The sequence below is a fragment of the Epinephelus lanceolatus genome, chromosome 11 (assembly GCF_041903045.1).
Source record: "Epinephelus lanceolatus isolate andai-2023 chromosome 11, ASM4190304v1, whole genome shotgun sequence".
NCBI lineage: Eukaryota > Metazoa > Chordata > Actinopteri > Perciformes > Serranidae > Epinephelus > Epinephelus lanceolatus.
In genome coordinates this window covers 12378244-12395712 of record NC_135744.1, presented here as the reverse complement: position 1 = coordinate 12395712, position 17469 = coordinate 12378244, and the positions used below count along the sequence as shown (strand labels likewise).

General features: G+C 39.3%; 1 protein-coding gene across 2 annotated transcripts; it reads left to right on the top strand.

Moving 5' to 3' along the window:
• The first annotated feature begins 1133 nt into the window (after positions 1-1133).
• LOC117272424 (uncharacterized) lies at positions 1134-16904 on the top strand. 2 transcript variants are annotated; one of them, XM_078172271.1, is made up of 12 exons: positions 1134-1237; positions 10589-10693; positions 11058-11100; positions 11548-11591; positions 11988-12021; positions 14432-14466; positions 14568-14600; positions 14692-14722; positions 14821-14882; positions 14982-15041; positions 15131-15190; positions 16573-16904. In XM_078172271.1, exons 2-12 carry the CDS (start codon positions 10591-10593, stop codon positions 16602-16604), a joined length of 537 nt encoding a protein of 178 aa, XP_078028397.1. In that variant the 5' UTR covers positions 1134-1237; positions 10589-10590; the 3' UTR covers positions 16605-16904. The 2 variants fall into 2 exon arrangements, with proteins under 2 accessions (XP_078028397.1, XP_033507245.1); XM_033651354.2 differs by lacking the exon at positions 1134-1237 and adding an exon at positions 7955-8053.
• The last annotated feature ends 565 nt before the right edge of the window (positions 16905-17469 follow it).

The window sequence follows — 17469 nt, the reverse complement described above, 5'->3', positions numbered from 1 at the left end:
TGCAATTTAAAATTCTTACTGGTGGGATGTAACTATTAATTTTTATTATTTTTAATTTCATTATTTTATTTTATTTTGTATTATTTTGTTATGTTTTTACTTTTATTTATTTTTGTATTCATTTATGTTGACATTTTTCGTCTTGCATTTTGCCCTCCTTTCTTTCATCTTGTTTTAATGGTAACCAACTTTACCCCAGTTTTGTCTCACGTCTGTGTTGGTACGACTGTTTGACTTTTGCCTTTAAAAATAAAGTTATTATTGCCCCTTGAACTTTTGTAGGTTTGATTTTGATTTGATTTTTTAAATTTGATTTGATTGTGCAGTTTTTGTGGGTTAATTGGCTTTAATATAAATCTGTCTCACCAGCTACTACTCCACTTAACCAGAGTGCAGTTTGGTTTTTATACTGTTATTTTACAATAATATACATGTCTATGGTTTTTTTTTAAAAGGGCAGATATCACAGGTCAGACTTTACTTAATTTTGACCAAATATGTAAACTAGCTAGTTACTGTGTTCTGGCTGAATAGTGACACATAACCAGGGGTAGAAAGTAACTATGTACATTTACTCCAGTACTGCACTTAAGTACAATTTTGAGGTACTTTTACTTGAGTGTTTTAATGTCCTTCTACTTTATACTTCTACTCCACTATATGTCAGAGGCAACTATTGTATATTTTACTCCACTACATTTATCAGCAGTAGTTATTTTACAGATAAAGATTTTACGAACAAAAGGTGAATTCGTAAAATCTGTTACTGCGCCACATATAAAATTATATAACAATACACAAAGTTGTTAAAATGTGCTCCACCTCTAAAAGTTGTACATTAAAAACTTAAAGCATCTCTGTACTTTAATAGTTTAAGTAGCCTATATTTTACTGTTAATACTTTTTGTATTTTTACTTGTAACAGAGTATTTTACAGAGCAGTATTTCTACTTTTACTTCTTCCACGACTGTTCATGTAACAACATCTGAAAATGAACAGTGGGCCCTTTAAAATCCTCAATAAGCAGTTTGAATTAAATGAAATGAAAATACCAAACAGTACACTAAGTTGAATCTGAGCCATGTTTTCGTGTCCACTTCAAACCACTCAGATTGTAGATGTGCTCTTTAGGGAGGTCCTCTCGGCCCCAAGTGTGACGGATGTGGTGTTGAAAGAGGAAGCACAGCTTGTGCTGCTTCTACTGTCTGAAGAATGAAGACAGCCGCAACACTGAAGGTAAAACACAGCAAATATATCAGAAAAGAAATCTTCTGTTTAGCTCCAGTCGGTGATTTTATTATTCTGAATGTGTGTGTTTGTGTTGGACTGAAAGTAGAACTCATAGTTCTGATCTTCAGTCCTGCAGGTCTGGGGAAGGAGAAAATTAAGTGTAATTAAAAAGGACACAGGGACGACTTTAAAAGAGATTAATAACTTTGACATTTGTGACCACACTACTGAGAGTTTTTGTAAAAGGTGCAACATTTTTTCTTCGTGGATCCACGGACATGAAATATTTTACTTGAGTCATGATTTCCCCAAAAATAAGAGAAGGAAAGTTGCTAAATACATTTACTCAAGCACTGTACTAAAATCTGTTTTGAAGTGCTTTAAACAAGTACTGAATTTCAGAGCATAATATTGTACTTTTTAAGTAAAAGTAAAAGTAAAAGTAAGTAAAATATATTTAAACTGCACTTTTCACAGACAAAGGTCACAAAGAGCTTCACAAGGGCATTTTACAACAAGACAGAAAACACAAGGACAAAGTGACTACGAGAGCCACGTTGGTAATAGTGCACAACTAGCAAACTCTTTGCACACAGGAAAAAAACAACAACAATACAAACAAAAAATAACGCCCGTCTAAAGTCAGCAGACGGTAAGGGATCAGGCAAAGCATTCCAATATTTAGGCGCTACGGCTGCAAAGGCTCGATCACCATGGGTCTTACGGCGAGTGAGAAGGACAGACAACAAATTTAGCGTACTAGATTGAACTGAAGAGTGCGGGTGAAGTAGTTCAGCCACCTCAGAGGGAGCCTGACTGTGTAATGCTCTGTACATAGGAATGAGAATTTTGAACTGGATCCTGAACTCAACAGGAAGACAGTGAAGGGATTTTAGTTTAGGGGTAATATGATAGTAGTCTTGCAGCAGCGTTCTGGATTGCTTGCAGTCGAGCAGGAGCAGACATACTCAATGAGGAGAAAGGTGCAGTACAGTAGTCAATGCAAGTTGAGATAAAGTCATGTATAATCATTTCCAGTTCAGCAGCTGAAACAACAAATCTCAGTTTACTTATATTTCTCAAATGGAAAAAAAAAAAGATTCAGTCAGGTGCTTCACGTGGGTGTTGAAGGATGTTGACTGATCAAATGTTACCCCCAGATTACTCAGGTTTGAGTGAACAGCAGAGAAAAGAGGCTCAGTACTTTGCACAATGAGAGGGACGACCTTTTCTGGAGCATCTACTAGAACCTCCATCTTACCAGCATTGAGCTGTAAAAAACTGTCAGCGGCCCAGACCTTAATCGCACCGAGGCAGTCAAGGAGTCTAAATAACATGAAAGGCTCACTGGGTGTGAACGAGAAGTGGAGCTATGTTATATCTGTTTGTTATTTGTCCCAATGGCAGCAAATATAGAGAGAATAACAGAGGCCCAAGAACTGAGCCCTGTGGGACACCACAAGACAATAGAGAGGAATCAGATACAATGTCACCAATAGAGATGGAGAAACTCCTGAGACGTGAAGCAAACCAGTCCAATGCTTTGCTTGATATACCAACGCCATCGCACAACCTGTTTATGAGAATTCTATTGTCTGTGTCTTTTTACTGCTACATTTACCTGACAGCGTTGGTTACTGAGTATTAAACATTAGATGAAGTTTTGAAATATGATAACAAAGCATGTTTACTGATATGTTTTGTAAATTTAATATATCAAAATACCCAACAGTGTAAAGTAGTTTAAATGAGCTCCACTCCGCTCATTAAAAGATATTGACTTGTTATAGATTAATTGTTATTATAGATCACTTTTTCCACGCACTCAGCTGGCTCAAACATTAGAAAAGCATTAATATGCTTCTTAATTGATTTATTAGTAAACAGTCCAGGGATATCACACTATGAAAGAGGCCATTCTGCTGCTTCATGAATACATTTCAGGTCAAGTTCATTTTTATATACTGCACCAAATCATTATTATTTTTTTTTTTATCTCAGGACAGTTTAAGAGCTGGGGTCTCATTTATAAACATTGCTTACAAAATGAGGCCTGAAAGAGGCGCATGGCACTTCCAAAGCAAAAGTTGTGATCTATAAAAACAGACTTGATGGTAGAAACTTCGACCCATGCTTCTGAACATTTTGGAGACAGGAAATGAGTGACACAGATGGAAGTCTGATGTAGAAATTGTTAAATATTTTTTAGCGCACACCATTTTTGGCCATTGTTTTATAAATGAGACTCCTGATGAATGTTGTCTGGTGTGAGCGGGAAATGTTAAAAACTAAATAACTATTTTAATTTACAGAGACCCAACAATTCAAACTAATTCCCATCAAGAGCAAACACTTATTTGGGACAGGCCTTTAATTACTTTTACACAAGACTGTTGCTCAACAAAGATGGGAAAATACGATCACATTGTTTATTGAAACTAGTGTGACTGTCACTTGTATAAAAATCTGGCTTCAAATAACATTAATTATGATTTATTCATTTGATCTAGCTCCAACAGACAGAGCATCAGAGAGAGAGTTATGGCCCTAGGCATAATGACACAACATCACTTTATCCTGTTTAAACAATATACTCAGAACTTGGATTAATATTTATGAAAAACCCTTTTGACTCTTTTGATCAGAGGACTCTTACAGACTAAAGGAATATGAATAACTTACTAGGTCATTGACGTATGGACACATATTCTGATTTACGTCCGCTTCAGAGGTAACGTTGGCAGTCACCTTTTTTTTTTTTTTTTTTTTCCGTCCCTCTTTTGTTTCCCAGGTCAGTAAATCTGAATCAACTATTCTTTGGTGCTCATGGTTTTAATAAAGTGACCTGAATGACTGAATTATTGGGAATCTAACCGAGCTAACGATGTGTAGCATGTCTGTACTGACAAAAGTTTAAACATTCATATTTGTATATGCGATCTATACAGCTAACTAGCGTTAGCTCTAGTGGGGAGCCAACAGTCTGGTTTTACACATCCAAAGAACTTCTATAAAAATGAACTGCTTGGCAACCAGAACAGGCCTCTTATTGAGACAGGTCTTTATTTGTTAAAATTTGCTGCCACATTGGGCTAGTAAAAGGGACTGGTTGTTTAACTGGGATGAGACCTTTAATTTAATTTTTAAGGTACTCAGGTAGTTTGCCAAGAAGTGCTTAGTAAAGGAATAGTATATAGTGTTGTTCTCCTCTCACTGCCAACAACTGCCATCCAACGTCCTCATTCAATAAACAACGATGTGTTCTAAAGTTAAAGTATAATTAGGCTAATGTTTAAATTACAACACATAAAATGGTTTAGGTACAAGAGGCCTTAAAGAGCGCTTAATATTTAAGGGGATAAATTAAGAGTTATAGGCACATTATGATTCAACATTCAAAGGTTTCTTTGTGACATGGTCGTTCAACAGGCGCAGCGACATAGGGAGGCACACTCTTGAAGGTATTATGCAATAAAGAGTAACATTTAGAATAAAATCAAAAATAAGATTTAAAGAATAAAAACTCAAAAAAAGAGAGAGAGAGAGATGTAATGTAATGATGCTTAAGTGTATACTGAGTCAATGTGTAGGCAGGTTGGGGAATTTTCAGTAAATAAAAATAAAACATATCACAGTTGTATTAAAAACATAAATATGACTCATGTTTTATAAACACTGCTGCTCAGCTGCAACTAAAATTTTACTAAACAGTTTATGGCTAAAATTAATGCAGTTTGACACAAAAGTCTTGCAATAAATCTTACCTTTATGAAGTGTTCAGTTTTTGTTAAAACCAGAGGTCAGCGACCTGCGGCTCCTCTTTAGCCCCTCTCCACTGGCTCCCTTTTGGCTTTGACGTAAATGCACTGACCCAAACTGGGTAAAGTTTACATGGTAACCATAATTATAAAAACCACTGGGTCGCTAATTACACCCAAAAATTGTGTTATTTTAAATCTAGTTTAAAAACAAACCATCCTCCTGTGTTTGAAGTGAACAAGGTCAGCTATGAACTAATGTTTGAGTCATTATTTGTTCTGCATCAGAAAACAACCTAAAGCCAACACCCTGAAACTGGGTTAGTAACTTGACCCAGTATTTTTAGGGTGTACATATCACAAAGGTGTCATGTAAAAAGTCAGCAGAAGCGAAGCCTCCCCTACATGAAGCCACGTCTCTCTGCAGCAGCACCTGAACGCCTCATGACGGCAGAGAGCGAATACAACAAAGAATTCACAAAGGAAAATTTGACACAGAGGGAGCTCCGCCTGTGGAAACATTTACAGTACTTTCCAGTAAGACCACGACCCCATACGTAGGCCAGCAACTAAAACCACACAGATCTTCCACAACAACAGTTTTAAAGAAAGATAAAGATAGTTCAGATTTTCTGAAGTGGAGTTTTATGATGTTATAAACCATAGAGAGTGTATTACATACATACTAGGATATTAAGCAATCTACTGATGTGGAGGGATCAGCAATTATGATAACAATAATAATAATCATAATATTCCATATCTTTTTTACTGATATCATTCAACATTTTAAATACATTCAGACTAAATGTACCCAATTCCCACTTTTCGCGCAATTCCAACTTCTTCAACTCCAAATTTTTAGCACTATATCATGGACAATTGGACTTGCTTGAGTTTCTTGAAGATGTTTTCACTCTCACCCAAGAGGCTTCTTCAGTTCCCAGGACTGGTGCGGGGTCACAGGCTTTAAGCTCTGTGTAGGTGTGAACCCTTACAGAGGGACCTCTGCCGAATTACTGGCAGAGGTCTCTTCCTTTCAAAAACAAACAGATCAGGTGACTAAAACCAGTAAAAACACTGAATAAAGCCATTTCACTGCTGTGTTTGGCATGTTGGAGACAGGCCTCGAGCCTAGTACCTGCTAATCTGTGGTCACCTTTTTTCTCTCCAGGAGGATTTATCCATTTATCCTTATCCATCTCTTCCTCTCTAAAACAAACAGATCAAGAGACTTAAATTGGTAAAAACACTAAATAAAGCAATTTCACATTATAATCAGTGTTTCTCCAACACTGTTTGGCATGTTGGAGATGGACCATTAGCTTAGTAGCTACTTGCTATTGTGTGCTCACCTTTTTTCTCTGATAATTAAAGTTACAGACACCCAGGAGGTTTTTTACCTGGAGCTGAATTATCCACAGAGGTCTCTTCCTCTCTAAAACAAACAGAAAAATGCAGAATAAAGCATCACATTAAGTAATCAGTGTTTCTCCAATGATGTTTGGCACATTGCAGACAGGCCGCTAGCCCAGCACATGCTAATATGTGCTCACCTTGTATCTCTGCTAACTTAAGACCCAGATCTCCAGGAGGTTTTTACCTGTAGCCAAATTATCCACAAAGGTCTCTTCCTCTCCAAAACAAACAGACCAGGTGATTAAAACCAGTAAAAACACTGAATAAAGCAGTTTCGCATTAAAAATCAGTGTTTCTCTGATGCTTTTTGGCACATTGCAGACAGGCCGCAAGCCCAGCACCTGCTAATGTGTGCTCACCTTTTTCTCTGATAAATAAAGTTCATAAAGTTAATAAAATGTGCAGTACTTTGACTGTTGACCTGCAGCTGCAGTATGGGGTTGGTGGCCCCTTGCTAAGGGCAATCCAGTCCGAAGGAGCGCAAGTCTGGTTCGCGTGGCTGGCAGTAAGTTGGACCTGTTCCTGGTGAGAGTTGGACTCCGCCAGGGCTGCCCTTTGTCACTGGTTCTGTTCATAACTTTCATGGACAGAATTTCTAGGCGCAGCCGAGTGGTGGAGGGTGTCAGGTTCGGTGACGGGAGGATCTCGTCCCTGCTTTTTGCGGGTGACATGGTCCTCCTAGCTCCATCAAACAGTGACCTCCAGCTCTTGCTGGGACGGTTCCCAGCCGAGTTTGAAGCGGCTGGGATGAGAATAAGCACCTCCAAATCTGAGGCCATGGTCCTCAGCCGGAGTTTAAATATCTCGGGATCTTGTTCACGAGTGAGGGTAGGATGGAGCAGGAGATTGACAGGCGGATTGGGGCGGCATCAGCAGTGATGCAGGTGCTTAACTGGTCCGTTGTGGTGAAAAGGGAGCTTAGCCAGTAAGCGAAGCTCTCGATTTACCGGTCGATCTACATTTCAACCCTCACCTACTATGGTCACGCGCTCTGGGTAGTGACCGAAAGAATGAGATCGTGAGTGCAAGTGGCCGAAATGAGTTTCCTCCGCAGGGTGTCTGGGCTCAGCCTTAGAGATAGGATGAGGAGCTCGGACATCCGGGAGGGACTCGGAGTAGAGCCGCTGCTCCTCCACATCGAGAGGAGCCAGTTGAGGTGGTTCGGGCATCTGGTAATGATGCCTTCTGGACGTCTCCCTTGGGAGGTGTTTTGGGCATGTCCAACCGGGAGGAGACCTCGGGGCCGCCCCAGGACACACTGGAGGGATTACATCGCCGGGCTGGCCTGGGAATGCCTCGGGGTTCCCTCGGAAGAGCTGACGGAAGTGGCCAGTGAGAGGACTGTCTGGGCTTCTTTGCTGAGGCTGCTGCCCCCGCGACCTGGACTCGGATAAGCGGAGGACGACGAGTACGAGTACATTAATTGTTTGCTTCAAAGCTGGTGTGATAATTTATTTTACTAAACATTTTTTATCTATTAATCTTTGTCATAATTATATCAAACACATCAGATGGAGGATCAGAGACAGACAACACATTTCTGTCTTCTCTATAACATAGGACTAATTTGCTGTTTATTTTGGGGACATGAAGCATCTTCAAAGACCTGCTGACCGAGCAGCTTGCCTGAGAGGAGCTGTTGTGGGTGAGACATGACAATGTTCTATGATTAACAGCCGTATCACTTTAGAAACACAGCTCTCGGGCCTGAGAAGGTGCGAACGTTTATCACTCTTTATTTAAAAGACGACTCTATAACCGACCCAGCGCTGTAGATATCTACAGATATTTATGACTGTATTAAAGTTGTGACTGTTTGTGAAGTTCATTTAAATCCCTGAGTTTCACGTCTTAAATATTTCACTATCTTTGGATCTTTGTGCTGGTGGAAGAAGTATTTAGATGAGGTGTGGACTCGTGTCACATGACTCGGACTAAGACAGAGTCAAGTCGTGAATTTGATGACTTTAGCTCGCCCTGTCATAATTTTAAAAAGACTTGCAATTTGACTTGGACTTTAACACCAGTGACTTGTGACTTCACTCAGACTTAAGTCTTCTGACTTGAAAATACTTGACACCTTCCAACAAACCCAAAGATTACAAAGTGTATTTGATGTTTGATTGTGACACAAATCAACTTCACTCGACATTTGAAGTGTCACATAGAATCAAAACTGAGGATAAAATTAAAGTAGTTAGCAAGCTAATGCTTAGCTAACGTTAGTTTAACAGCTAAGTAACTTTACAACATTTTTAAAAAGAATTTTTTGAATTAAATTTAATATATTAACGCTGTTATTAAAGTGGCATAATCTTTGGTGAGGAGCGCATCAGCACTTGTATAGGACTCGAAACTTTAAGTTTAGGACTTTGGACTTGACTTAGGACTTACTGGTCTTGACTGGGGACTTATTAGTCTTCACTTGCTGACTTGTTAGTTTTGGTGTGGGACTTGACTTGGGATTGTTAGTCTTGACTTGGGACTTGACTTGGGATTTACTAGTCTTGACTTGGGATTTGACATGGGACTTGTTAGTCCTTACTTCGGATTTGACTTTGGACTTGTTAGTCTTGATTTGGGACTTGTTAGTCTTGACTTTGGACTTACCTTGGGACTTGTTAGTCTTGACTTGGGGACTTGTTAGTCTTGAATTGTCACTTGTTAATCTTGATTTGGGATTTATTAGTCTTGACTTGGGACTTGATTTAGGACTTACTAGGCCTGACTTGGGAGTTGTTAGTCTTAATTTGGGGACTTGTTAGTCTTGGCGTGCAACCTGACTTGTATCTTGTTAGTCTTGACTTGGGTCTTGATTTGTGACTTACTAGTCTTGACTTGGGATTTGACTAGGGATTTGACTTGGGACTTGTCAGTCCTTACTTCAGAGTTGACTTTGGACTTGTTAGTCTTGGCTTGGGACTGAATTAGGACTTGATTTGGGACTTGTGGAAAGACTTGAGACTTCCCTGTGAAGACTGACTTGTTAAACAATGACTTGGTCCCACCCCTGGATTCAGATCTTTTACTGCATTAACTGTGAATAAACTTCAGTACAAATAAAGTTCCAACATTCAAACCTCTCATCAGTATAAAGTACTGTCAGTATGAACTCTACAATATTTGTCTCTGGTGGTCTGTGATGTGCCTGGTGGTCTGTGATGAGTGTGGAGGTCTGTGATGTGTCTGGTGGTCTGTGATGTGTGTGGTGGTCTGTGATGCGTCTGGTGGTCTGTGATGTGTCTGGTGGTCTGTGATGCGTCTGGTGGTCTGTGATGTGTGTGGTGGTCTGTGATGCGTCTGGAGGTCTGTGATGCGTCTGAAGGTCTGTGATGCGTCTGGTGGTCTGTGATGCGTCTGGAGGTCTGTGATGTGTCTGGAGGTCTGTTATGTGTCTGGTGGTCTGTGATGCGTCTGGAGGTCTGTGATGTGTCTGGAGGTCTGTGATGTGTCTGGTGGTCTGTGATGTGTCTGGTGGTCTGTGATGTGTCTGGAGGTCTGTTATGTGTCTGGTGGTCTGTGATGTGTCTGGTGGTCTGTTATGTGTCTGGTGGTCTGTGATGTGTCTGGAGGTCTGTGATGCGTCTGGAGGTCTGTGATGTGTCTGGTGGTCTGTGATGTGTCTGGAGGTCTGTGATGCGTCTGGTGGTCTGTGATGCGTCTGGAGGTCTGTGATGTGTCTGGTGGTCTGTGATGTGTCTGGAGGTCTGTGATGTGTCTGGAGGTCTGTGATGCGTCTGGTGGTCTGTGATGCGTCTGGAGGTCTGTGATGTGTCTGGTGGTCTGTGATGTGTCTGGTGGTCTGTGATGCGTCTGGAGGTCTGTGATGCGTCTGGTGGTCTGTGATGCGTCTGGAGGTCTGTGATGTGTCTGGTGGTCTGTGATGTGTCTGGAGGTCTGTGATGTGTGTGGTGGTCTGTGATGTGTGTGGTGGTCTGTGATGTGTGTGGTGGTCTGTGATGTGTCTGGTGGTCTGTGATGCGTCTGGAGGTCTGTGATGCATCTTCAGTGTTCTGGGTGTGAGTTTTGTATATAAACGGGAAACCAGGTTTCAGTTTTGTTTAGGCCGACCACATCCTGTGGGCTGCTAACTGAAAAACAGTGACGACCCGTGGACCCATAAATGCAGCGTGCTGCTCTGCTCTGAAGTCAAAGCTTTGTGTCTCTGTGTGTGTTTCAGGTATGATAGGAAACTCCAGCGTTCTGGCTGCAGTCCTGACAGCTGCGTCGGTGTTGTCACTGAGTCTGATGTCCGTCCTCTGCCTGAGATGTAAAAAGAAATCCAGTAAGTGTGTTTCTGTCCCAGAGAAGAAGAAGAACTCGCTCTGAGTCAAATGTGGGCTTGTTTTTGGCTGGTTGACTTTTTGCAGGCACATTTTGCGGAGGCTTTTTTCACACTAAACTTTTTATTTTTTTTAGTGGGTCCTGTGTGTGTGTTATCAGTAGTGCAGCGAGTGGATGAGTGGAAGTGTGCTATATGGCTGGCACTGACTGTGCTGCGTTCAGGTCCAGATGCTAAAGACAGGAGAACAGAGCGAGCAGAGGAGTCTTTAGAGTTTTGCACAAATGTCTGTTTTCACAAGCACAAAGTGTCAAATATTAAAAACAGCATCGTAAACGACCATCTCTCTGCTTTTTGTTTCCTGCAGAGGTCATACATGAGGAGAACCAAATATACGACCCACAGACCTTGTGAGTGTTGAGTATTTGTTCCACATTAGATCACAGCATTGTTTCTATTGGTTTTCTATTTGTATTCCCAGGAGAAAATAAAGACACACTGTGACATGATGACCCCAAACTGTCTGTCTGTCTGTCTGGTTGACTCACATTTGGTTGACTATCAGGGGGCAGCCCTAGTAAGACCTATCTTCATTTTAGCATTAGCCTCATTATATCAGTCTCACATATGTTCAGTTTTTTGCTGTAAGTCTTGTTTAATTAAAGATTTAATATAACACCAATTCCCAAAAAATGGGAGACTGTGTAACTCATTAATAAAAACATCCATCTTCATCCGCTTTTCAGCTTTTATTTATGTTTTACACAGCATCCTAACTTTTTTTGGAACTGGATTCGAGGCAGATGTTTTAATTACTTTATCAAAATGTTGACTCGATGAAAATATTATCTTGACAGCCAGCGTGGGGGAAGCATGTTTGCTGTGACTCGTTCAAAAACAGGTAAAGTTAATCAGATGCTGCAACTGTTGTAACGACAAGTGAGCAGTTTGTTTCTATTCATTATTCACTTTTAATTGACACATTTCACTAGTGTTGGAATGTATTTACACAAGTACTGTATTTAAGTACAAATTCAAGTACTTGTACTTTGAGTTTTTTCATTTTATGCAACTTTATATTTCTTCTCCACTACATCTCTGAGGTAAAGACTGTACTTTTGCTTGTTATACTTAGTTAAGGTTTTGAATGCAGGACTGTTACTTGTAGTGGATTATTTTCACAATGTGTGTTCTAACTTTTACTTCAGTAAAATACTTTACGTCTGAATACTTCTTCCACCTCTGTATTTTTTTTTGTATTACCTTTGACACTTTTTTTTGCTGTTTTATTTTTCAGTCACCAGAGCCAATCAGATCACCCCAACTACGGTGTACGTATAATCTGACACAATCTCATTTTATCACAGCAACACACTGATACACACTGATCTGGTTCAATCTGTGGTACACCTTATAATAATGTTCATTCATTCTCTAACTGCAGTGTGAACTAGATCTGATGTGTTTTAGCAAACTACTGTTTCTTTTTCAGTTGGGGAATAGCATAAAGACTGGGAGCAGGGGGAAACAGCTAGCGAGGCTCTGTCCAATGGTAAAACTAGAATTATTACCATGCAGTTGATCGCTAATCTGTCAAATTGCACTTACAGTTAACGCCCATGTCTGAAAACATGGATGCTACACACACACAGAAGATATATACACTCAGCACATTTTCAAGGTTTGAGTCACCAATTCAGTATCTGACCAAATGTCTCCCCTTCTGTTCCTGAGATATGACGTTGAGTAATGGCCAGAAAAGTGTTTTTGCAGACAAACAAGGTCATAGTGACAAAATCTAATCGCTGAGTCCAAATGGATGTTCTTGCCAAATTTGAGGAAACTCCCTTTGAGGCCTTCTTGAGATATCGGATTCACAAGAATGAGACGGACACAAGGTCACATTGACCTTGACCTTTGTCCACCAAAATCTAATGACTTTGTTGTTGAGTCCAAGTGGATGTTTGAGCAAAACCTGAAGAAATTCCCTCAGGGTGTTCTTGAGATATCATGTTCACAAGAATGAGATGGATATGGGGTCACACTAACCTTGACCTTTGACAACCAAATTGTAATCAGTTCTTCCCCGAGTCCAAGAGGACGTTTCTGCCAAATTTGAGGAAATTCCCTAATGACATCTTGAGATAGTGTTCACGAGAATGAGACAAACGAGGTGACAGTGACCTTTGACCACTAAAATTTGACCAGCTTGTTGAATCCAAGTGAACGTTTGTGTTAAATTTGACACCTCAATGTATTCTTGAAATATTGCGTTCACCAAGAGTGAGATGGACACAAGGTCCCATTGATCTTGACCTTTGACCACCAAAATCAAATCAATTTGTTGTTAAATCCAAGTTAGCATTTGTACTAAATTTGAAGAAATTTCCTCTAAGTGTTCTCAAGATATTGCATTCACAAGAATAAGACAGAAGCAATGTCACAGCGACCCTAGTCTCTATATACAGACATCTACATGTAGAGTCTGTAGGCAAACCCCAGAGGTCTTGTCTCCAGAAGAAGAGTGGAAGAGCCTTGGTTTCCGGTTGTAGGCTGTTTGTAGTCCGCTTGATATTGACCAATCAAGTTTGAGCCAGCTGCAGTTGTTGCCAGGATAAACGGTCCGTGCGTTGAACTAACGAGGCGGAACATAATTGGCGTCACTGCAAACTCTGAATCCATCGCAGTGGTTCAGCATATTTAGTTATATATAAACGGAAGTCGGAAACGGAAATTCACCTCCTCCGCCCAAATCAAACCGGAATGCCAAAAAATCGGGTGTCTGCCCCCAGAGGCTATATCGCCGTCTGCCGGAAGTCAGACGCCGAATACAGCCGATGGGTTCAGAGAATGCAGCAACCCTGACTTTTGATCACAAAAATCTCAAATTTGAGGAAACTCCCTTTGAGGCCTTCTTGAGATAGCGCACATTGACCTTAACCTTTGTCCACCAAAATCTAATGACTTTGTTGTTGAGTCCAAGTGGACGTTTGTGAAGAAAAATTTGAAGAAATTCCCTCAAGGTATTCTTGAAATATCACATTGACAAGAATAAGATGGAAACAAAGTCACAGTGACCTTTGACAACAAAATTCTAATCAGTTCATCCCTGAGTCTAAGTGGACATTTGTGCCAAATTTGAAGAAATCCCCATCGCATGCACGAGATTGAGATGGATGCAAGGTTAAATTGACCTTTGACCACAAAAATCTAACCAGTTAATTGTTCAATCCAAGAGGATGTTTGTGTCAAAATTAAGAAAAATTCCCTAAAGACATTCTTGAGATATTGTGTTCACGTGAATGAAACAAACAACGTCACAGTGACCTTGACCTTTGATGGCCAAAATCGAATCAGTTTGTTGAGTCCAAGTGGACGTTTGTGCCAAATTCCCTAAAAGTGTTTTTGACATATTCCTTTCACAACAATGAGACGAACAGACAACCCCAAGGCCTCCAGCCTCCGCTATTGCCGGTGCAGACACATAAAAACGTCTACTCAGAATCTCACTAATGACACAACTTATTTATTTTGTTTAATTCGTAAACAAACAGAAATCAACATTTTGTTGTTTTAGCTGCAGAACTATTTCTTTACAAACAAGAGTGTATCCATTCGCCAAGTGCTTTATCATCAACTGAGGTGCTGCTTCTCTGTGGGGGATTTAAAACATGACACATGATCCAAAAATAACCCAAAGATTTGACTTTACATTAAACTACTGTTTAATTTGTTTTTCAGTGAATCTCGAGAGGAACCTGACAACTTTTCAACGGGTAAGATCATTGTGTTTTTGTGCTGAATTTAATGTCAAACATTTAAACACTCTTATTTTGCACATGCGAGAGGTTTAAATTTACTCCTCTATGTGTAACAGCTGCAGACGATGACTATCAGAATATCTCAGAAGGTAAGTTTACACATGTAATACACAAGATATATGAATTGTTTTGGAGTGTTTGTAACCTTCATATATATTCATCATCAATCTGTTGCTGCAGCTCAAACAGGAAGTCCAGAACATACATATGTGTACGTATTTCAGCTGTTTTTAAACATTTTCTCATTAGAAAATATAAATATAAAACCTAAAACATTATAAAACATATTTGTGTGTTGTTTTACAACAGAGATCCACTCCCGCTCTCAGTGTATGAAAATGAAAATGCACAGACTCAAAAAGGAGTAACAGGTACAATCTGCACTAAATCCTCCAAACTGCTGTGTCACATAAAAAAAAAAAAAAAAAAAGACAAACTGAAAATATGTTTGTCGCCAACTGTTCTTACAGAAGCTGATCAGAATCCAGGTGTCTATGCAAATATCATCCAATCATTGCTGTTAAAAGATGGTATGTTTACTGACTGCATCGTAACACCAATACTGTAATTTAAGAAATTAAATATAAAATGACCAGATGCTAAATTTTGACTCAAACAGATGACGACGACTACGAGAACTCTGCCTTCCTGGACCAAGTTGTGCAGCAGCAAGAAGACAGTGAGTGTCGTGAATTATATTTATTCATTAAGTACATTAACAAAAGCTGTATTCTTTGGTTTTGTGTTTTTCTGTATTTGGGGAAAAACAAAATATTCTGCTCGAATAGAAGAATTTTTGTGTCCTACACAAGCAGATGTAAACCACCAGGCAGAATTTATCTAAACAGAGCTGCAAGATTGAGTCCAATAATCCATAAATAGATCAGGACAGGAAGTTATTCAGCTATTTTTTCAACTGATTACACATTCAGAACCCAGTTATGTTCCAAACACACACACACACACACACACACACACAAAATGCACTCATAAAACAAAAGCAATTTAAAAATTTTTTTTTTTTACATTTGGATGAGGACACTTAATTATGTGGGGGTTTTTCTGTCTGAATGCACCTACATGTAAAAATGACAATAAATGGTCTTAACAGACATTTTTCCTTTTTTTTTTAAACAAAAAAAAAACAACATATAATTTATGTTTTTCAAATTGTTAACTCATATGTCCTATCAATAAATAAAGTGATGTTTTAAAACACATTACCTTTGTAGTTTCTATTGTATTTGTCATCACGACTAAAAATACGCTGAATTTTTAGAAGCATCTCCAGAAAACAGTTTGTTGAAAATCTCCTGTTATAAATATTCTATAAACATAGTCAATAAAATACATTATAAAGTGAATGTTTGATTAGAAAAACAAATCTGAACAGTATTTTCCTATTTAAATATTATTCCATTTTCCGGTGACACTCAGATCCCCTTCCATTCCAATGGACAGATATTTTTTTAAATAATTCTGCTTGGGCAGGGTTGTCACTCACTGCTCCGTCCAGCACTCACTGTATTTCCTCATCACCTGAGCTGTGGACGATAAACCAGGTGCACACTTCCATCTGTGTCACCGCTGATGAGGAAATTCAGCGAGTGCTGGACGGAGCAGTGAGTGACAACAACCCCGCCCACATTTAAGAGGACTGTCTGTGGTGGAAACACTAAACAGACTGAGGGTCTAGGTACCATGTCTGAAGGGTTACTGTTGGTTCCAAAGGCACTGTACTGAAAGGGTTTGGTGAAAACGGAGCTTAAGTCTTTCAACCATTGTCTATGAGAACATGAATGAGATGTTGGATGGCATCCACCTGCCCAGAAAACCACAAGTTTAGGTGTTTTAACATCTGCCAGCAGCTCACAATCACATACAAAAACATTTTGTAACTAACTTCACTGTCAGTGGCAGGCGGCACTGACAGAATATTTGACTTTTGTATATTAAATTTAATACATTCTAGTTTGGTTTAGGCAGCTGCTATCATGCCAAGTTATTAAATAAAGCTTTCACTAACACCTCTGACTTTCATCCACTTTCTTCCTGTGACAGGTGAGCCAGATTATGTGAATGAAAACGAATGACTGCACCTGAAGTTGACGCCATGGACAGCGCCACAAATCATCGGCCTGCACCCTGAACTTTCTGTTACGTTGTTGTTGCTTTTTTAATTCCTGCTCTGTGTGATGTGCTTCTGATGTGGACGGCTGTGTGAAAAAAAGGATCATGGACCCTGATTGTGTGTGAAAGAACTGACGCTGCCATCTAGTGGTGAAAAATCCACATACAGTCAATACATAGAAGAGACACTTGTTTCTTCATGGCATTTTTGAATATTTGCTTTTGGGGTAAAAATAAATAAACTCTTAAGAACTTGTTATGAACTTTGAGTATTAAGGAAAGATGTAGGTTTTATTTTAACATGGGGGGCACATACATATGAAATGGGTTTTTTTGGATCTTCTGTCAAACCATTTTGAGCATTAAACACTTAATTTCCTACATTCTATTTGTCACACGTGTAATCACAATAATATTCACAAATATACTTTTGGCTTAAAAAAAACTTCTTTACGATGGTTCATCTGCAGAGAGATGGTAAAAATGGACAAACATGGATTTTATCAACTTCATCAGTCAAAGAAATCAGATAACTTCTCTTCAGTAAGTAGAGACATGTCTTGTTTCTGTTTTTAATATTATCATCAGTTTTGGTGTTAAAAGACATGCAGACAGTTAAAACCAAGCTAGATTTGACTGAAAAGTTAGTTTTACTTCCAGGTCTGTGGCTCCCAGCCCCCAAGATAAAGAAATTTTGAGATGATAAACAAGATATTAAAGATAGATAAAATTCTTTTGTCTTTACAAAAATGTATTTTCTGGCCTTTTGCAGTGTTGCCTCTTCAGGACTCCTAAAAACTCCAAAAATGGTGTGAGAAGGGAAAATAA